The 23,485-nt window shown below is 35.1% G+C and overlaps 1 protein-coding gene across 7 annotated transcripts in view; it reads right to left on the bottom strand.

The window, feature by feature from the left end:
* The window catches only part of DIAPH2 (diaphanous related formin 2), a 943,365-nt gene that overhangs the window by 635,313 nt on the left and 284,567 nt on the right, over positions 1-23,485 (bottom strand). For all 7 annotated transcript variants that reach the window (XM_073227598.1, XM_073227594.1, XM_073227595.1 and 4 more), the window contains 3 exons: positions 21,981-22,085; positions 17,551-17,820; positions 10,915-11,029 (listed from right to left, as the gene is read on the bottom strand). In XM_073227598.1, the coding sequence (XP_073083699.1) occupies positions 10,915-11,029; positions 17,551-17,820; positions 21,981-22,085 (490 nt within the window). The remainder of the gene's footprint in view (positions 1-10,914; positions 11,030-17,550; positions 17,821-21,980; positions 22,086-23,485) is intronic.

The following is a 23,485-nucleotide window of genomic DNA, read 5'->3' as shown; positions in this document are numbered from 1 at the left end:
ATATAAGTCATGAAATCATAAAACACTTAGAGGACAACATAGGCAAAGATCTCCTGAATATAAGCATGAGCAACTTCTTCCTGAACACATCTCCTTGAGCAAGGGAAACAAAAGCAAAAATGAAGTCATAGGAGTACATCAAACCAAAAAGTTTCTGTACGGCAAAGGACAACATCAACAGAACAAAAAGGCATCCTACAATATGGGAGAATATATTTGTAAATGACATATCCGACAAGGGGTTAACATCTAAAACATGTAAAGAACTTATATGCCTCAATACCCAAAAAGCAAATAACCCAATTAACAAATGGGCAGAGGATCTGAGGAGACAGTTCTCCAAAGAAGAAATTCAGATGGCCAACAGACACATGAAAAGATGGTCCCCATCACCTACCATCAGGGAAATGCAAATTAAAACCACAATGAGATATCACCTCACACCAGTAAGGATGGTTAGCATCGAAAAGACTAAGAAAAACAAATGCTGGGGAGGATGCAGAGAAAGGGGAACCCTCCTACACTGCTGGTGGGAATGTAAGCTAGTTCAATCATTGTGGAAAGCAATATGGAGGTTCCTCAAAAAACTAAAAATAGAAATATCATTTGACTCGGGAATCCCACTCCTTTTAATTTTCCCAAAAAATACAACTTCTCAGATTCAGAAAGACATATGTACCCCTATGTTTATTGCAGCACTTTTTACAATAGCCAAGATATGGAAGCAACCTAAGTGTCCATCTGTAGATGAATGGATAAGGAAGAGGTGGTACATATACACAATGGAATACTATTCAGCCATAAGAAAGAAACAAATCCTACCATTTGCAACAACATGGATGGAGCTAGAGGACATTATGTTCAGTGAAATAAGCCAGGCAGAGAAAGACAAGTGCCAAATGATTTCCCTCATTTGTGAAGTAGAACAATGAAGCAAAACTGAAGGAACAAAATGGCAGCAGACTCAGAGACTCCAAGAATGAACTAGTGGTTACCAAAGGGGAGGGCTGTGGGAGGGCGGGTGGGGAGGGAGGGAAAAGTGGATTGAGGGGTATTATGTTTAGTACACATGGTGTGGGGGATCACAGGGAGAACACTGTAGCAGAGAAGGCACTTAGTGAATCTGTGGCATCTTGATGCACTGATGGACAGTGACTGCATTGGGGTATGGGTGGGGACTTGATAATATGGGTAAATTTAGTAATCACATTGTTTTTTCATATGAAACCTTCATAAGAGTGTATATCAGTCATACCTTAATAGAAAATTTAAAAAAAAATAATGAACAAGTGGGACTACATAAAACTAAAAAGCTTCTGCAAAGGACATCATCAGCAGAATAAAAAGGCAACCTACAGTATGGAAGAATGTGTTCATAAATGATGTACCAAATAAGGGGTTAACATTCAATGTATATAAAGAACTCATACAACTTCACACCAAAAGAAAAAAAAAAAGTACATTAATAGGCATTTTTCCAAAGATGATTACATATGACCAGCAGGCTCATGAAAAGATGTTCCACATTACTAACCATCAGGGTAATGTAAATCCAAATCACATTGAGATATCGCCTCATAGCAGTCAGAATGGCCACTATCCAAAAGACAAGAAATAACAAGTGTTGGCAAGGATGTGGAGAAATGGGAACCCTCACACACTGTTGGTAGGGCTGTAAATTGGTGCAGCCACTGTGGAAAGCAGTATGGAGGTTCCTCAAAAAACTAAAAATAGACATACCATACAGCCTCGCAATTCCACTTCTAGGAATTTACCCAAAAAAAACAAAATCTCTGATTTAAAAAGATATATTTAGCCCTATGTTTTTTGCCACATTATTTACAATAGCCAAGAGATGGAAGCAACCAAAGTTTCTATCAATAGATGAATGGATAAAGAAGATGTAGTATATACACACAAAGGAATATTTTTCAGCCATAAAAAAGAGAAATCCTAGCATGTGCAACAACGTGGATGTACTTAAAGCATATTATATTAAGTGAAATAAGCCAGGCAAAGAAGGACAAATACCATATAATTTCATTTATATGTGGAATCTAAAAACAAAATGAACAAAACAGAAGTAGACTCAGAGAAAGTGAGAACTGCCTGGTCTTTACCATGGGGGAGGGGTTGGGCTGGATGGGTGAAATAGATGAAGGGGGTAATCTCTGTCATAATATAAACCAGTCACAGAGATGAAGTATTTAAATAAGAAAATAGAAAATAAATAAACTACACACACACACCCCTATATGAAGTGAATTACTAAATCATAGGAACTTAAATGGGCAAGTTAATTCTTTAACAAAGTACTACAGCCATACTCAGCTCTGCTGATTTCTGATATTTAACCAGGTATAAGAATTTTCATACATATATATTTTTTATACATATAAAAAGAGAAACATTCTTTTTCTGTCATAAAATATACATATATATCTCACTGGATGAATTATTAAAAAAATACACTTCCTACTATGTGCCTTAATTTTGGGTTAGCACCCATATTTTATTTGCCTTGGTACAATGAAACTAAGTACACATAATTTTAATTCATTTGTGCATTTGTTGAAGACACTTATACTTGCCAGAAGCTGTGGTATATGCTCAGAAACAATAGTAAACAAAGTGGAAATACTTATTTCTCCCTGCAAGTAGTTCAATGTCTGATGGGGGACAAAGGGGACACAAATGAGTAAAGACTGTTTATAATACATTGTGAACACTGAACCCTGATGGATGTGTCATCTAAATAAGAGGTCAAATGAAGAATTGGTGAGCAAATGTTCAGAAAGTTGTAAAGTCTTGTAAGTGTTCTGTTCCAGGAACAAAGAAGTTCAGGCAAAAAAAATATTGGGGGAGTGAAAAGGTAATGACCTTGAAATACATGAGGAGGAGTTTAAATGTCCCCTTGAAGACAATGGGTAGTCAGTAAAATCTTCTAAACATGGGAGTACTGTGATAGTTTACACTTTAAAAAGACAATTCTGACTAGGTTGTAGAAAACTGATCACAAGGAAATAACTGAATGCAAAGAGACCAGTTAGGATTCTGTTGAAGTCATCAAGGGTAGAGATGTCATAGTAGCTGTAAGTACTAAGAAATCAAATTGTATATATCCATGTAACAGGCAGCTTCTAAAATGGCTCCAAAATGCTCTCTGCCTCCTGGTATTCATGCCCTATGTAATCCCCTTCCTGTGTGTTAATTGCTTCTAATGTTAAAATTAGGCTACAAAAAACTGTGACTTCCTTCTTGCTTTCACTCTCTTTTCACTCCTTGATGTGTACTCTTCGATGAAGCAAACTACCTTTAGTGAGCTGCACTACGAAGAGGCCCACGAGGCAAGGAGCTGAGGGAAGCCTCTGGACAACAGCCAGCAAAGAAGTATGGAGGTCATCAATCCAATACTCTGGAGAAACTGAATGCTGTCAAAAATCATGTGGATGAGCTTAAAAGCAAATCTGTCCCCACTCAAGCCTTTATATAAAACCACAACCCTGACAACATGCAGCCTTGTGAGGGTCCTTGAGGCAGAAGACTCAGCTGAACTCTGCCAAGATTTCTGAAACTATGAGAAAATAGATGTGTTCTTTTAAATTTCTACATTTAGGGGACAATTTGTTATGTAGCTATAAGGTATTACTAATATTATCCACAACAATAAAATAAAAAGTTAAAATTCTTTCAGTCTGACAGTCATGCACAAAAATGTGTACCTGTTTTCAAGTGCAACTGTATTCCTAGAATCATATGTTAAAATGGAACTGATATTTTTTAAAATATAATTTTGGACATCTTGGGTCACCTCCTGTGCATTATCTGGAGGATACCTATAACAAAATTTAGCTCATTCAATCAACACACTTAGAAGATGATAAACATTGTAGAAAATAATGATATGCTCATAGAAACAGAGATGAGATTTGTGGTTGCCAGAAGCTGGAGAGTGGGGGGTAGGAAGCATTGGGTGAAGGTGATCAAAAGGTACAAACTTTCAGTTATAAGATAAATAAGTTCTGATGATATAACATAATGCATGATGACTATAGTTAACAATACTGTATGTGAAAGTTGGAGAGTAAATCTTAAAAGTTCTCACCTCAAAGAAAAAATTTTGAATGTAACTATGTGAGGTGATGAATGTTAACTAAACTTATTACTGTGGTAATCATTTTGCAACATATACAAATAATTATGTTGTACACCCAAACTTATACAATGTTTTGTATCAATTACATCACAGTAAAACTCAAAAGGAATAAAAACAAAATGAAAAATAATGATGTGAATGAAAATTATAATGTTAATATAATAATAATACCAAAAAGCATTGTTTAAAATTAGGAAAACTAAGTAACAACTAGATACTACTGAACAACCTATTAAAATAAAGACTTAAATTTGCTCTCACCAACATGGACTAACAGTATTACTTATAGACAATGACTCACAAAAGACACCAGAAATGAACTAAAATAAATATATTTCTTAAACAAACTGGAGAAATCACTTGTTCTTATTTCTTATATCATGCCAGATACACTGTAGAACTGGTTTAACTGCCATCAATATACAGTTAGATTTGTAGTTTTGTAGTTTTATATAGTGGTGTTAAAAATTTCCAGTAGATTTCAATATAAATGATTTCTATTTGCCAAAGTAAAACTAATTTATCTAGAACAATAATTCTAAATGTGAATGAGTACCTATGTGAATTATAAATGCTATCAAACTGAACACCTGTTTACTGTGCCTAATCAATACAATGTCTGTCATCAAATATTACTGAAATGGGGAGAGACAGTCTCACTAACTCATAGCTAGAAAGTGTCATTAAAATAACACAAGATGTTGATAATGTTATGTAATCAACCTCAAAGGAGTCTCATGAAACACTGATTTCAGTGCTTGATGTATCCCATGTATATTATTATATCCTTACCAAATGCCTAATGACATGAAGACCTCCATTCGTTATTAGAAGAGACAGACCCCAAGTCATAGCAATGCTTTACAATTGATAGATTCCATGAAGAAAATACCTAAAACACCAGTCAGAAAAAATAACCTTATTCCCTTCTATGAATGTTCAACTTCCTAGCTTTGGCTTAAGCTCTAAAGAACTATCTTCAGTGCCAAGAAAATGGGATTACACACTTCCACAAGATGAAATATGTGAAACAACAGCATTAAAAAGGGATCAGTCAGAAGGGCAACAAAACACACAAATTACTAAGGACATAGAAGTCATTAAAAGTCACTGTTGTAACATAGGAAAGTGACTAAGAACAAACCTGGTTCACACTCAGTTTTGCCACTTAATAGCTGAGCAAATAAGACATATTGTTTTATCTCCCACAGCCTCAGTCTCTTCACCTATAAAACAATTATAATTGCATCTAGCTGTGACATAAGGATTAAATGAGATATGGATTTAAAATGCTTGGAACATAGCAAATGCTTAATAAATGTGCTATTATTGTTATTATGATTGCCATATTCCCATCATTAGTACTGATGGTTTTAGCAGTAGTACAATCACCATATCATCAACAATATATAAAGACAGAGCAATCTTGAATCCTACTCATTCAGAAGGCTGAAGATACACCATCTCAACTTTTCTCTACAATTAGTGACTCTTATAATTAAACAATGGCATGTATCTCTGGCTCACATGTTTCTTGTTCCCTCTTCTACATAAAGAAAGTGATGGTTTGATGCTAGCACATGCCAAGTGGAAATGAATGTATGTGGGATCATAAGTTAAAACACTTAAAATGTTAATCAAAAAAAAACTTTGACAAGCATATTAAGTTTATATATAGAAATTCAAAGAATTTTGATATGATAAAATGATGAAATTATATATAGATATGTATGGTTTTTAGTTGGCTGCTTGAAAAAATTAAGCCTTCTTGGTTTGTTTTCTTATGTATTAGAGGTTATACCACAGAGCATGCATATTATGTCATTAAGATGACAAATTATTTGTTAGGACACCAGGTCTCTAGGGACACTTTAGTAGCATCTTATAGGGGGTGTGCACTCTGAAACTGACATCTCATTATTTTCAAGTCATTTCCAACAATTTCTATATAATGAAGACAGAGGTGAATTAGATTTTGCAGCTCCTGTTTTTTTTTTTAACTGCTGCACTAAATACAGAAGACTATATTTAGCAACCAATCAAGAGCAGGTGCCTTCAAAAGCAGCCAGCTGATTTTAAGACTAATAAACACAATTTAAAATACAATCCTAGAGAAAAAGTGCTTTTACATAAATAGATCTTCAAAATCAGTTTCACCATAATTTTGAAGCTATGCCCAATATTTCAAGCATTGCAAATTGATATTTTTAAGTATTTGAAATATTAATAACACTTCAATTTTCTATTATTAAAGCTAAATTATACAACAGAAGCATATTATTGAAGAAGTTAAATTTTATTAACCTCTTATGTTTATTTCTTATATTTGTTCCAAGCAACATTAAAACCAAAGAAATTGCCTACAACTTCCACACACACTTTTTGTTCTTCTTGAAGCCTCTAGAGAAACCTAGAATTTCCAACTAGAATTAGCAGTTATAACCTACATATTCTATTATTATTTCAAATTTAGTTAATATTAATCATCATTGCTTTAATTTTTATATGATATCACTATATCTGTAATTATTATAGATGTTAAGGAAAATGACATTATTACTATAGCTTTGATATTTATAAGTCCTCAAATATTATCAATTCAAATAATAAACAAAACTAGAACATACATACAAATTCCAACAGTTATATATGATGTATATTCAAAAGTACTAATGGGGTCTTTTCTAGCTGCCTCTAATATATGTATCTTTCTTTTCATTAACCCATTGAGCATTTTGATAAATTTTGTCATACATCATTACGGCTCATAAGAAGAACCTACATATATCATGAGCATGGGAACAGAGGATTTGAAAACAAGAAGAGACCTCAGAAATTAAAAATCCATACTGGTCAGAGTATCATCATTATCTTGCCTAGCCTACTGGTATTTATTCACAATCAATGTTCCATCACCTATCTTGGAATCCCTATCACGTATCTGTCACCAAAGGCCTACTTAATAGTTAATCATCAAATTATTGAACACTTAAAGAACAAAACTCCATCTCCTCAGTGTGAGGTTCACCTTATCAATTCCATCTCCAAGTCCCAACCCAACAAGCTGTGTGCTTTCAACACAACATGCACTTTACCCTGCCCAATCCTTTGCTAACAGTGTTTTCTGCCTAGAATGCCTCCTTTCTTTCTTCCCCTATTGAGATTCTATTTAAATTTCAAGACTCAGAACAAATTATACCACCTCTGGGATCTCCATTTACACTGCTCAAAATTAACTATTTCCATTGTGTGCACCTATAACTTTTTAAAAACATTTATGCTAACATTCAATGAACTTGACCAAATGTATTCCTCTCTTTCTCCCTAGATGATGAGTTCCCTGATGCAGGAACAAGACTGTACTCACTTCTCTCCCTCCGATTTAGTGGACATATAATACCTCACACACAGTGGATACTCTACAAATATAAATTAAAGGGAATGGGAGATCCATTCTCTCCTAAAATAGATATTTCATTCATAATAGAAGTTAAAAATAATTTTCTCTACAACTCAGTAATTCAAATAGAAAATACAAGTTAGTGGTACTTTCACATATTAAATATTACACATTTAAATATGATAGGTATCAGAACTAGTGTATTTTAAAACTTAGCAATTAGAAGCAACTTAAAACACCTAAGTTAAACACTTTCTTAAAATACAGACCAATAAATACATTACAATGCATTTAGGAAAAACAGAGACATGAGCTCTCCAAACTACTTGCAATAGAAAGGAATTCTCAGGTTTTGGAACACTGAGTAAAAGAGCTTTGGAAATAGGTTTTATAAACAGTGAGTTTGTTCAGCCTTCCAGAATGCAGCTGGATGAGCGGCAAACCGCAATAGAATGGGAAGAAAGTGGTGCTCTGGAGCTAGGAAAGCCAGGGCGGTGTGTTTCCAGTTCACTGGAGCCAGAGCTTCCTGCTGATTTCTTACTGATCCTGCCACCTATTGACCAAATTATGAATCAAGGTACTGCAAGTGACAAGGCATTTCAGCTGTTACTAGCAATCAATAGTTATTATCATTACATTAAAATAAATGGTAGTTTTGTAGCCTTAAAATTTGTTTTCACTATGTTACAAATGCTTGAAATATGTTATGATGCTTAACTGTTCTTTTAAATGTCCCTTCACAAATAAACCTTAGTAAAAGTAATGGTACTGAAAGGTACACCTCATCTGATTTGTACTCAAATATTCAAAATTAGGAAAGTAGAAGGAGTAGCGTGCTTTCAACACAATGTCAGACACCAACCTCAGAGAATCAGAGTTAAGAGGAATGGAAATGCAGTATTCTCAGCAGTGATTATGAGAGCCTTTATATGATTTTTACAGTTTTACTTTGATTAGGTTTTAGCAGCCACAGAAAGAATTACTTCTATTGTAACTGAATGGCTCTACCAAGTGCTGCTCAGAAAAGCAGGAAAATTCTCTTGCTCAATTAACAGTTATATTAAATGACAATAAACTACAAAGAAAACACATATATACACATATAAATAGCATTATGTTAAATGAAAGGGAAAAGGGAATTAATATTTATTAAATGCCCGCTATAGTAACCACTATGTTGGGTGCTTTAAATATATAAACTTATTTAATTCTCACACTACTAGGTAAACATTTGTCTACTCATTTTATGGATGAGAAAATTCAGTCTCAGAGGTTACAAGTATCACAGCTGGAATGCAAATATGTGTGACTCCATTTCCTCTGGCTTTTCCCACTACACCACACTTTACAAACTCTCTAATGGGTTTAATACTTACTTCTATGTCTCAAACTTCATTTCCATCATTTGTAAAATAAAAAGTATGGGCTTAATCACTTCTAAAGTCCACGCTACCTCTAAAATTTTATGAAACCTATGATTCTTGTGGGACACAATACAAATACATCAATAAAAAGAAGAGCAACTGCTCAATACAAAATGTGCAAAGAGAAATTCACAGAGAAGGAGATTAAAATTGCCTATGAATGGAAGAAAAGCTGCTCAACATCATTCCTAATTTAAAAAGTAAAAACCATAAAAGAGATGATTTACCATTTTCACCTCTGAGATGGGCAAAGGTTGCGGGGAAACAGATATTCATATATATTTTAGGTGGCATTATAAATGGACACAAGCTCTTGGGAAAGCAATTTAGTAATATCTATCAAAATTATAAACGTACAGATTTTATCCAGAACTTTCACTTCTAGAATTTCTTCTACAGAGAGATCCCATGTTTATAAAGGTATATATGTAAATACGTGTTTACCGCAGCCTTGCTTGAAATAGCAAAAGACTGGAACTGATCTAAATATCCATTAATTGGGAACTAGTTAAAAAAAAATAACAATAAGCCATTCACAGAAATCTATGCAGTCTGTTAAAAGAACACATGGGATAAACACAAGATATTGTGGAATAATATTCAAGTATATAAAGTAAAAACAGCAAGAAGTAAAAAAACAAAAAAAATGATAAATATACATATGCTTCTAGAGGCACAGACTATGTCTAGAAGACAATGTAAGAAATTAGTTAATAGTGGTTTTCTCTGTGGAGGAACCTGTAAGTCTGGGACAGAAGGGATATGCTTACCAATGCATATAGTGTTGTGGTTGTGGTTGTTTTTTGCTAGATGAATACCTTGATATAAACAGATTTTACTTTTGTATTTTAAAAAGTGATTATGATAAATAGTAATCTCTGTAGTAATTGAAGAACTCTTTACTGTTCAGTCTACTGTAGCAAATTAGAAGAAAATAAAAAGACCTAATGGCAGGAATTATTTTAAATGTTAAAATTCTTCAGAATATTCTAATCACTCCAGATTTCTGTGTGTGTGTGTATTAGGATAGAAGGGCTGAAAAGGCATAATTTTCACCTCTCTCTCTCTCTCTCTCTCTGAATCTTCCAAGATTCACATTCTCACATCCTAGGGCATGTTATGACAAATGAGACAAATGAATGATAAAGGTGCTAATTCCAAGGGCATGGGCGTAAGGAATATATCAATTTCTTAGTTGTAAAGACTCATTCAGACTAAAGAAAATCCTATGTTTAACTGAACTATCAATTCTGCAAGAAGTAGTAAAATAGTAATGGCAAAATAAAATATCCAAAATTCACAACCCATACTCATAAATTATGAGATTTAGAAGTTGCCTCTCTACTACCAAAATTATGAGAAGTGCACAAATATTTAGAATGTGCTCATAAATGAAGCACTCTATTATCCTATCAGTAAAATATACTTATTAGGTACCAGATTTTGGTATTACTCCAGAAAATCTGCTTATAGAAAATAACTATAAATTTCTTAGAAAACCAAATTGGTAAGAAGTACAAATGTAACAGGAAAGACTCTTTAAGCATTGTGGCCCCAGTCTTATGCCAATTTCATGAAAACTTCTGAGGTATTAGTATTCTGTTATACCTTTTTCTCTTACATGGTGAATCAACAAAACAAATTCATCAGCTCCATTTCTGAGTAAAATTGATCACTTTACAATAGAGGGGTATAACTCACATATAAACAATAAAAAAAAACTAATGTTTTCAGATAAATAATTTAAGCAAAATAAGATTAAAGGAGAAAGAGCTATCATTTAGTTGCTGGGTAAAACTCAGTTAATAGGTTAATCTATTCCTCATTATTCTCAGTATGGAAAGAGTATATGTGTATACATAACTAGCAATTTTTAGCAAAGCACTGAATTCAATATAACAGAATATGGAATTTATAATAAAAATAAAATGTACCTTTTATCTGGGTAGCAAAATTCATTGCCAGTTTTGCAAAGAGATCTGGATTTTCAAACTTTTCCTCCTTAACTTTTAACCAGAAACAGTTTTCAGATAATTGTGTGGGCTCAATCTGAAACAAAAATAACAAAGTATCTAAATTAATACCCCATATTAATTATTCAAAGAATTCATTTTCACCAAGGTTGAATGAGAATTCCTTTATTCATCTATCTACTAAATCGATCTCAGGATCTGTCAAACCAGCAATTTTTAACTAAATATTCATTGGGAAAGTTGCAGAATCTATCTGTGTACAGAACAGGTATATGATAGCAATAGCCTGTATAGCAAATTACATTTTTTAAACACTTCTACTGGAAGAAATATTAAAAATAATTTGTTAAATCTTTCCTCCAACTCAAACACATTCTTATTTCTCCTGGATTTTTAAAAATGGGGAAACTGAACTTCAGAGAAGTCAATTCTCTCAGTTCACTGACTAGGTTGAAGGCATTCACCATAATAGCTGACACTTACATACCCCCTACTATGCGTCAGTACTGTGTCAAGTGATATGCAGATATTAACTCATCTAATCAACTCCTCACAATAATCCTTTGAGACAGAACCTATTATCTCTATGTTAAAGATGAGGAAACTGAGACCCAAAAAGCTTAAATGGCTGCTCAAGTTGATAAATGACAAAGGTGGCTTTTAAAACCAGTCAAAGTAGAGGATTCAAGATGGCAGAATTAGAGGTGAGACAAAGAACTCCTTCCAAAACCACATATGTTACAAAAATATAGTTAATACAACTAATCCTAAAAAAGAAACAGGAAAAAAGGCTGCAAAAGACTGCATACACCTAGAGAACAGAGCAGACCTCACGAAACAGGGTAATGTACCAAAGCCTTGATCAGGCGGGACCCAAGCCCTTCCCCTCACCACAGCTCACCAGCGGGAAGAAGAGAAACAGAGTGGAGAGTGCGTGGAAGCATAGGACTACTGAACTGCCTGGAGAAATAGCTCTGGAGATCTGCTATGGGAGCAAAAACCTACATTACACGGTGCTCTGGAGATTAGTGGGGTTTGAAAGCTAAGATAGGCAGAATACTTTGAGAGACTGAGATTAGAGCCATTTTCTGTGGACAGCGAACCACATTGGCTGCTCTGGGACAAAAGAAAGGCAGGTGGTCTGAGAGGTATCCTAGCAGCAAGAGGGCTGCTGAAGGGGCAGGGTTTGCAAAGAGCCTGGTGTGCGGCAGAAGGGATAGGTGGACAAGGTTGTCTAGTTATGCTCTGCCCAGCAGGTTGGGAACTTTCAGGAGCTTCAGGCACTCCATACCCTTGGCAGGCTACTCATCTCCAGAGCCCCCACTGTGATACACAGCCTGGCGCAACTTCCTCCTGGACTACCAGCACCAGCTTGCAAACCCACAGTCCCTGCTGAGGCATCAGGCCAGCCAGAGGGAGGTGCCACCTATGGCAGCTACAGATGCAAATTGCAGAGGTGTGCACCTGTGTGCTGGCCCACCAGTTCTGACAGTGAAGACAGGCACTATACCCGGGAAGCAGGAAACATCTCTTTCCTCCCAACAGGCACCAGCGACACACACCTGCCACCACGAACATCACTCCAGGGGCTTAGAAGCTCCAGAGACTAGAGATTCTGGGAATTAGAGGGTGCCACATACAAATATGAAATGTCACAGGAACTTGGTTCAAACAAAAATCTTGCAAACACCAAAGAAAGACCAAATAAAACTGAACTCACCAAACTTTCAGAAAAACAGTTCAACATAAAAATCATAAATATGCTCATGGAGGTACAGAAAAATATTCAAGAACTCAGTGACGAATTTAGGATGGAGATTCAATCATTAACAATTCCATATATGAAATGAAAGACAAAATGGAGGGATTTGAAAGCAGATTCAATGTAGTAGAAGAGACAGTAAATGGAATAGAAATTAGAGAGGAATACAAAGAAGCTGAGGCACAGAGAGAAAAAATGATCTCTAAGAATGAAAGAATATTGAGAAAAATGCATGACCAATGCAAATGGAACAATATTCACATTATAAGGGTACCAGAAGAAGAAGAGAGAAAAAAGGGATAGAGAGTATATTTGACAAGGTAATTGCTGAAAATTTCCCAAGTTTGGGGAAGGTAAAATTCTCTCAGGCCATGGAGGTGCACAGATCTCCCAATGCAAGGTATCCAAGGAAGACAATACCAAGACATATAATAATTAAATGGCAAAGATCAAGGACAAGAACATATTTTTAAAAGCAGCAAGAGAGAGAAAAAAATCACATACAAAGGAAAACCAATCAGGTTATCAGCAGACATTTCAACAGAAACCTTACAGGCCAGATGGGAGTGGCATGATGTATTTAATGCAATGAAACAGAAGGACCTCAAACCAAGAATACTTTACCTAATAAGGTTATCATTTAAATATGAAGGAAGGAGTAAACAATTCTCAAATAAGCAAAAGCTGAGAGAATTTACTCCCACAAGCCACCTCTACAGTGCATTTTGGAGGGACGGATACAGATGGAAGTATTCCTAAGGCTAAATAGCTATCACAAGGGGAAATAAAACCACAGCAAAGTAAAACAAGTAATTACTAAGCAGATGAAAAATCAAATCAACTACACCCAAAGTCAATCAAGGGATAGACAAAGAGTACAGAATATGATACCTAATATAAAAAGAATGGAGGAGGAAATAAAAACAACCTTTAGATTGTGTTTTTAATAGCATACTAAGTGAGTTACTTAGACTGCTAGATAGTAAGGGAATTACACTTGAACCTTTGGTAACCACGAATCTAAAGCCTGAAAGGGCAATAAGTACATACTAATCGATAATTACCATAAATGGAAATGGTTTGAATGGACTAATCAAAAGACAAAGAGTCACAGAATGGATAAAAAAACAAGACCAATCTACATGCTGCCTACAAGAGACTCACTTCAAACCCAAAGCCATACACAGACTGAAAATAAAGAGATGGAAAAACATATTTCATGCAACAAATAGGGAGAAAAAAGCAGGAGTCACAGAACTTGTAGAAGACAAAACAGACTCCAAAACAAAGCAAGTCACAAGAGACAAAGAAGGACATTACATAATGATAAATGGGTCAGTCCAACAAGAGGATATAACTATTATAAATATCTATGTACCCAACAAAGGTCCATCTACATATGTGAAATAAATAGTAATAGAATTAAAGGGGATATAGAATGCAACACATTCATTTTAGGAGACTTCAACACACCACTCACTCCAAAGGACAGACCATCTAGACAGAAAATAAGTAAGGAGATAGAGCCACTGAACAACGTATTTGAACAGATGGACTTAACGCATATCTACAGAACATTCCATCCAAAAGCAACAGGATACACATGCTTCTCAAGTGCACAAGGAACATCTTCAAGAACAGACCATATACTGGGCCACAAAAAGAGCCTTGGTAAATTCAAAAAGATTGAAATTGTACCAACCAGCTTCTCAGATCAAAAATAAACAAAATAGATAAACCGCTAGCCAGACTTATCAAGAAAAAAAGAGCCTACACACATAAACAGAATCAGAAAGGAAAAAGGAAAAATCACTACAGATACCACAGGAATAGAAAGAATTATGCGAGAATACTATGAGAAATTATATGCCAATAAACTGGATAACCTAGAAGAAATGGACAACTTTCTAGAAAAATGCAACCTTCCAAGGCTGACCCAGGAAGAAACTGAAAATCTGTATAGACCAGTTAAGAGCAGCAAAATTGAATTGGCAATCAAAAACCTACCTAAGAACAAGATGCCTGGACCAGATGGTTTGACTGCTGAATTTTATCAAATATTTAGTGAAGACATAATACCCATTCTCCTTGAACTTTACCAGAAGGTAGAAGAGGAGGGAATACTTCCAAACTCATTCTACGAAGCCAGCATCACTCTAATACCAAAACCAGGCAAGGACACCACAAAAAAAGGAAATTACATACCAATCTCCCTGGTGCAAAAATAGTTAACAAAATATAAGCAAACCGAATTCAAAAATACATCAAAAGGATCGTACACCATGACCAAGTGGAATTCATCCCAGGGATGCAAGGATGGTACAACATTCAAAAAACCATCAACATCATCCAGCAGATCAACAGAAAGAAGGACAAAAACCACATGATCATCTCCATAGATGCCAGAAAAGCATTTGACAAAATTCAACATCCATTCATGATAAAAACTCTCAACAAAATGGGTATAGAGGGCAAGTACCTCAACATAATAAAGGCCATATATGGCAAGCCCACAGACACCATCATACTTAACAGCGAGAAGCTGAAAGTGTTTCCTCTAAGATGGGGAACAAGACAGGGATGCCCACTCTCCCACTGTTATTCAACATAGTTCTGGAGGTCCTAGCCATGGCAATCACACAACACAAAGAAATAAAAGGCATCCAGATTGGCAGGGAAGAAATTAAACTGTCCCTGTTTGCAGATGACATGATATTATACATAAAAAACCCTAAAGACTCCACTCCAAAACTACTAGGTCTAATATCTGAATTCAGCAAAGTTTTAGGATACAAAATTAATACTCAGAAATCTGTGACATTGCTATACACTAACAATGAACTAGCATAGAGAGAAATCAGAAAAACAATTCCATTCACAATTGCATCAAAAACAATAAAATACCTAGCAATAAACCTAACCAAGGAAGTGAAAGACCTATACTCTGAAAACTACAAGACACTCATGAGAGAAATTAAAGAAGATACCAATAAATGGAAACACATCCCATGCTCATGGATAGGAATAATTAATATTGTCAAAATGACCATCCTGCCTAAAGCAATCAATAGATTCAATGCAATTCCTATCAAAATACCAACAGAATTCTTGAATGAACTACAGAAAATCATCCTAAAATACATCTGGAACCACAAAAGACCCCAAATAGCCAAAGCAATGCTGAGAAAGAAGAATAAAGCTGGAGGATTATGCTCCCCAACTTCAAGCTCTAATACAAAGCCACAGTAATCAAGACAATTTGGTACTGGCACAAGAACGGACCCATAGACCAATGGAACAGACTGAAGAGCCCTGATATAAACCAAACCATACATACTCAATTAATATATGATAAAGGAGCCATGGACATACATGGGGAAATGACAACTTCATCAATAGCTGGTTTTGGCAAAATTGGACAGCTAAATGCAAGGCAATGAAACTGAATTATTGTTGAACCCCATATCAAAAAGTAAACTAGAAATGCATCAAAGACTTGAATGTAAGTCATGAAACCATAAAACACTTAGAAGATAACATATGCAAAAGTCTCTAGAATATAACTTTGAGTAACTTCTTCCTGAATGCATCTCCTCAAGGAAGGAGAACAAAAGTAAAAATGAACTCATGGGACTATATCAAACTAAAAAGTTTCTGTATGGAAAAGGACATCATCAAAAAAATAAAAGTGCATTCTACAGTATGGGAGATTATATTTGTAAATGACATATCCGGCAAGGGGTTAACATCCAAAATATATAAAGAACTCACATGCCTCAGCACCCAAAAAGCAAATAACCCAATGAAAAAATGGGCACAGGACATGAAGAGACAGTTGTCCAAAGAAGAAATTTAGATGACCAACAGACAGATGAAAAGATGCTCAACATCGCTAATCATCAGGGCAATGCAAATTAAAACCACAATGAGGTATCACGTCACACCAGTAAGGATGGCCAGTGCCGAAAAGACTAAGAACAACAAATGCTGGCGAGGATGTGGAGAAAGCGGAACCCTCCTACACTGCTGGTGGGAATGTAAGCTAGTTCACCCATTGTGGAAAGCAATATGGAGGTTCCTCAGAAAACTAAAAATAGAAATACCATTTGACCCAGGAATCCCACTCATTTTAATTTACCCAAAAATTACAACTTCTCAGATTCAAAAAGACATATATGCCCCTGTTTATCACAGCACTTTTTACAATAGCCATGATATGGAAGCAACCTAAGTGTCCATTAGTAGATGAATGAATAAAGAAGATGTGGTACATATACACAATGGAATACTACTCAGCCAGAAGAAAGAAACAAATCCTACCATTTGCAACGACATGGAAGAAGCTGGAGGATATTATGTTCAGTGAAATAAGCCAGGCAGAAAAAGACAAGTGCCAAATGATTTTCCTCATATGTGGAGTATAACAACGAAGCAAAACTGAAGAAACAAAATAGCACTGAACTCAGAGACTCCTAGAATGAACTAGTGGTTACCAAAGGGGAGGGGTGTGGGAGGGTGGGTGAGGAGGGAGGGAGAAGGGGATTGAGGAGTAGTACGTTTAGTACACATGATGTGGGGGATTACTCTCTAATGACATTTTCACTTTTATTTTCCTGTTTCCTTCTACATTAATTTCAAATTATCTGTAAAGTTTCCAATTCTCTAGGTACTAGACTGAAGATGAACATAAGATGGTGTACTCACAAAGGAAAACAAGATTCAGCAGTCACATTCTCAAACAGTATACAATATTTACACATATCGGATACAGTTATTCACTCATTAATGATCCGCTATGGCTAGACAAAACCAGGAAACTCTAGTTGTAGTATTACCTGTGACCAATTCATTCTCTTCATGGACACCTCGGGTTTATATATCTTTTTCTGCTTCATCCCATAAGGTAGAACAGGTGGTGCTCCAAAGACAGGTGGTGGTGGTGGAACACCAGGCATTCCAAGTAAAGGAGGTGGGGGAGGAGGTGGGGGAGGAGTGGGAGCTCCTCCAGGTAAAGGTGGTGCTGGTGGAGGTGGTGGTGGGGCTGGCCCACCACCTGGTGGTGGAGGCGGACCCGGAATTCCTGATGAACCTGAGAGTCCATGTCCCTGAAATACATAATGCAATGTTTAGAGGCCTGTAGCAAAATATAGTAGCAAAGAAAACTTATCAGTAGATATCTGTAGGTTTAAGATTATGTCATTTTATTTAATTTAGCAACATTCTAAGAGTTTAACAGTACATGAAAAGACTTGCATAGATTTTTGATAAGCTTTAAAAACTCTGGACAATGACTACTGTTAACACATGAATGCTAGGAAAGTTAGTATTCTCAAAGATTTTGTAAACATTCCTCCAAAATAATGAAAAATTACTTTTTATTATAAATATCTACCAACAAGAAGTACTGTATGGAGCTTAGGCTTGTTAGACTAGTTGCGTTGAATATGGAATAAATAATACATAGTCATAGATTTCGTCTTCTTGAGGGCCAACTACCTTTACAAAGAATCTGTCTCATAGCACCAGTAACTTCATTGTTTTCTAATACCAACAATTTATACTAAGGAACATCCATTTGCTCTATCACTATATTACATCCATAGTAATATGTGTTTACCAATATTTTTAGATCTATTCTTTCTTTTTATCCTTATTATAACCCTGTCACATAGGTACTTTAACCTCACCTTCATCTCACTGCTTATAGATGAGGAAACTATAACTGCAAAAACATTAGATGGATACTCAAAGGTCACACAGTCTAAAATCTGATTAAGATTTGAATGTGGTTCTTCTCATACCTAATGTAGTCCTCTTTCCACTACAGCAGACTACCTCCTCATGAATAGAAGTCACTTGCCATGATGGGAGTTAATGCACAGAGATTGTGTTACAAGGAGAGTATAACTTACTTCTACAAGAAAATAACTTCAAACTCATTCTGCAATCATAATAGATGGCAGATTTAGGAGATCTTTGCATTCCATATTGTCTACATTTTTGATTAACCTATACCAGTTTCTTTAAACCATTACTGATCACAGTGATTCACTTTCCAAAATAAATTACTGTAAGTTGAAGTTGTTTATTATAAACATTTCTACGAAACTCCTACCAATGAACAGATGTATTTGTAATCAAGATGTGACATTAGGTTTACCAAATGAAAGGTTTAAAAACAATGAAATTTCTTGGTATAGTATTATTTTTATTTGGGGAGGTAGTCTTATCTTTATTAATATGAATTTCCTACTTGGATTACTGAATTATGGTAACTAAACTTATAAATATCTTCATAAAATAAATGAGTTGAAGCATACTTTGAAACAATCAATTTAAAAGACTGATCTACTTACAAAAATATTTTTAAAAATTACTAATCATAGGTAGATAGGATCACAAAAATGTTTCTCATAATATTTGATGTGCATTATAAAAATATTTTATTTACATATATGAATGTTTATGTGGTTGTATTTAACAAATGACAATTCTCTCCTGGAATGCAATCTTTCCTAAGATTAGGAAGAATTAAATATAGGATTAACACAGGCAAAATTCTTTTAATTTCATTTTTAATGCAACAAAGTTATAGAAAAGAGTCTTATTTTTATAACTGATTGAAATCAAATAAATTCTAGAGAAAATCAATATACTCTTTCTGGGAAGTTCAGGGAATTAGTAATTTACAAGTTTTGTGTATAAATGGATTTGCTGTATAATTTGAAAAGTAAAATGTATATTCCATTTCTTTAATACTATACAGCAAAGATTAAATACATGTTTGTAAACATCAAACGTTGCCTCTAGTAGAGCATATTCATGGTATAAAACTCGTGCAGCCATAAATATGCTATTACTTTAATATAGAATTTTACTCAAGTTAAATACATATTTCAAAAATTTAATAAAGAATCTCAAACATTTACATTAAATGCCATCAGTCTTTGAAAATCAAATCATATCAGCCTTTTTCTTACCTCCCATGAACAATTATGAATGGGGCAATAATATTAGGCTATAATAGAGCATTGAGAATTGAATAGTAAATAAATAGTTTAACACTTGACACAATTTTGGGTGCACTAGAAAGGACTATGTGACTTTCCACATTTACAGACCAGTTAATGCAATAATAAATAAGCAACTACTCACTAAATGGTAAGGTTCTATGCTAGGTGTAGTAGGGCCTTGAATGAGAATCAGAATAGTAAGTAAAGAAGACATTGTCCTCAAGATGCTTATGCTCCAGTGGAAGAAATAAAGAAGGCTCACAAACAATATGATATGATTGGTCTACAAAAGTGATATCCAAGTTCAGGAAAATTCCCTAATGAGGTTTTTGGTGAAGCTTTCCAAAGGATGTTTTACTGACCTTACCCTTAAAGGATGTTTCCAGGCACCGATGAACAAGGAAGGGCATTTCTGACAGAGAATCACAGTCCACATTTCTCAACTAAGTTCCACGAAAACACTATTTCCCGGGCAATGTTAATAGGGAGTCAGAGATAATTCTGTGGTTAAGTGAGTTTGGGAAAGCTGTATCAAGAAGAGTTAGACAAGTTTCTTCAGAGCAGACTATCTCAGAACCTTTAATATGTTAATGTGTATAGAGATTCTCCAAGTGGAGAATTTCAAGTACATCAAATTTATTGGATTCTGGAATGCTTTCCTCATAAAAAAAACCTATTAGCATCTTTGTAACTAACACCTGGGAAATGCTAGCACAAGGAACAGTGTAGAGACAGTAAATTCTAAATGTTAAGGGAGGAAAGGTGACTTAGCTGCAACAGAAGCTGTAGTTAGGGAGCTGTCAGAGACTAGGCTGCAAAGGGTCGATATGGAAGCCCAGGATAGAAGGCCTTTCAGATTCCTGGTAAGGAGATTTTTATTTAATCCTGAATGCAACACATAACCACTGAGCATATTAAAGCCTGAAGTGACAATAATCAGGGCAGTGTTTTGGAAGATTCATTTGCCCCTGACATAAAGGATGAATTTGAGGAGGAATAAATTATAGGCAGGGAGAAAAGTTAGGAAATAATCATAATATTCCAAGCAGGAGATAATGATGGTGGCCCTGGAGGGGTTCTGGGTTTGATGCCAGGGAAAAAAACTGGAGTAAGAGCTGACTTCAAACAGCGACAAACAATTTGCCAAAGGGTGGAGCAGGGAAAAGGCAAAGAAACTCCAGTTTCACTATAGAAAAAACTGGTGATAAAACATAAACAAGAATGGAAACCGAACTAGTTTGAGGAAAGGGAGGTAACTGGAAATAATGGGTTTGAGTTCAACATGCAGAAGGACATTTCCACATAGAGCGTTATCAAGGGCTAGAAATACAAGACAAACTCAAGGGCCCTGACACCTACTAAAAGGAGATATTTGAATTTACGATACTGAATGGGATATTAGTGCAAGAACATACAGAGAAAAAGAGTAGAAGACTACAGAATGTCACCATTTGGTGGGTGAAAACAAAGAGAAACTGAGTTCTCAGAGACGTGAAAAGAGAAATCGGATGGTACAAAAAAAGAGAAAGATTCAGTGAAAAGAAACTGTTAAATGTTATACCTAAGTGAAATAGGCTACAGGTAGGAAAAGGTCACTGCATTGGGCAATTTGGGGTTCACTGGAGACTTCTGAAGTCATTGTTCAGAAGACTAATGGGAACAACTCTAGTCAATCAACACTTACTGAATATCCACTATGTTAAGAGGAAACTTTCCATTGCTTAATATTCATTTAAAACATAAAATGCATTGAGACTACTTAATCAGTTCTGAAGTTTAGACACCATAATTAAGGCTTTAAGTATATATGGGAGCTTTTCACCATTAAGAATGTAAGTAGAAATGTAAAGTTTATAGGTTTCAAAATTATGGTAGTCAAGATTTAAACAGGTCTCAAAAGGCTTTAGGGATAATTAAAATTAATGAGCATTTCCACATTCTTTTTGAAAGAAAACACAATGCATCTAATTTTTCAAACCATCATGAAAATTTTATCTCAAAACAGTTTTGCTTATGTAATACATTCTATTAAAAATATTCAGGGCAGTTTAAACCACTAATGCCTTATTTCTATCCAAACAGTAAAATGATTTATTGTCCTGGAAAATCAAATCTGTCGAGTTACTTCAACTAAAATGTGAAACTGCCAGAAAGTCTGCTTCTGGTCACATTTTTCCTTCCATCTAACAAGATAATTTTCTACCATCAAACTCACTGTGACATGACACAAAGTCTATATCTTGTTTCATTACCTGGGTTCGAAGTTGCTGGATTTCTGTTTCGAGCTCTTTGATTTTTTCTTCTCTTTTCTGAAGCTCAGCCTGAGCTTCCTGTCGAGCTGTGAATTCTTCATCGAACTGCAATGATCACCACCATAAATGTATACTTAATAATACATTTTTGAGAAAGCTTTAAGCAACATTATGTGTTAAATAAGTAGAGTGCGTCTTGCTTCACTGAATTCTCAGGTTACTCAGAAAATCCAAATTCTTGATTATTTTCATGACAATTAAGCACCCTGTGGGAGTTGGGGTATTTGAGGTGGTAGTAAAAAAGAAATATGCCCTCAAACCAAGGTAACAAACCCATTACCCATTTTCACTTCTGAAAAAAAAATTACAAAATTTTAAAAGGGGGGATGAAGAAATTTCTCTTTACATGTAATGGATATTTTTATTGTTTTGTTATTGAAAGTTACCTATCTAGAGTGAATACTGCTTATACCCAGCTATAGAATGTTTGCCCTTTAGTATCAGTGTCACTTCAACTCATTTTAGAAGTCTATGCATTATGCCAATGTCGTCATTTCTGTTTCTAAAAGTGATCTATCTTAGTGTCTAGAATTGTCCTTCAAGTTTGTGGAACTACAAAAAAAGTATGTTCACTGTTGATAAATACTCATCCTCACAATGGATTTGAACTTTGAAAATTATAAAATGTCATTCAGATTCAAGTCAGAAGAAAGAGTGGGTGAACAAACTGGATAATCATAGTGCTTGGGTCAGATCTGAACTACTACTTAATTCTTTTATTCATCTCTACTTGGATCCTGGGAAAATATCCCACAGAATTTGGTCCAAATCTTTCTGATCTCTTTAAATTTCAAACCTACACCAGCTCTTCGACAGTAAGTGACCTTGTTTCCTAGGTCACTGAGAAGATGTAACTTTTTTTCAACTTGACTACTATTTAAGATTAATCTGATTCTATGCTCCCACCCTCCCTCCCAAAGCCAGCTTCTCCTGTGAGCCATTCAACCATGGTGTCTACCCAAGGATACTGTACACAATTTTCCTCCACATGGTTCATTAATTGGTACATTTGAAGAGAGGCCCCAATGTTTCCAATTCTAATTTAACATGATGGGTTTACAGATCTAGAGTAGGAATCATAGAAGCCTGACATATGTAAGCTGACAGACTTTTTACAAGTCCACAAAACTTATCCTCTCCTTTTAATGATGAAAAAACAAAAAAAGATCCAGTGAGAGTAAGTGACTTACTTAGTCACAATTAGTGAGTGGAAAAGCTGAGATCAGATCTTACCACTGCTACTTCTCATTCTAGTGCACCCTCCACCCCACACCTTTTGCCTCTACTGCTTTATACTGCCTCTTAAAGTCACCCAGAATAAGAGAGGGAATGCAGACAACCACTGGGAGACCATACATGGTCTCATTCTAAGTGTGGGTGATGAGAATAAAGCATCAAAGGCTGAAACTTCTTTTTTATTATTTCAGGACTCTTTTTTTCATAAT

Source organism: Manis javanica, chromosome X (genome assembly GCF_040802235.1).
Source record: "Manis javanica isolate MJ-LG chromosome X, MJ_LKY, whole genome shotgun sequence".
NCBI classification, from domain to species: Eukaryota; Metazoa; Chordata; class Mammalia; order Pholidota; family Manidae; genus Manis; species Manis javanica.
Note: the sequence above shows the minus strand (reverse complement) of the source record. Positions and strands in the feature narration are given on the sequence as shown.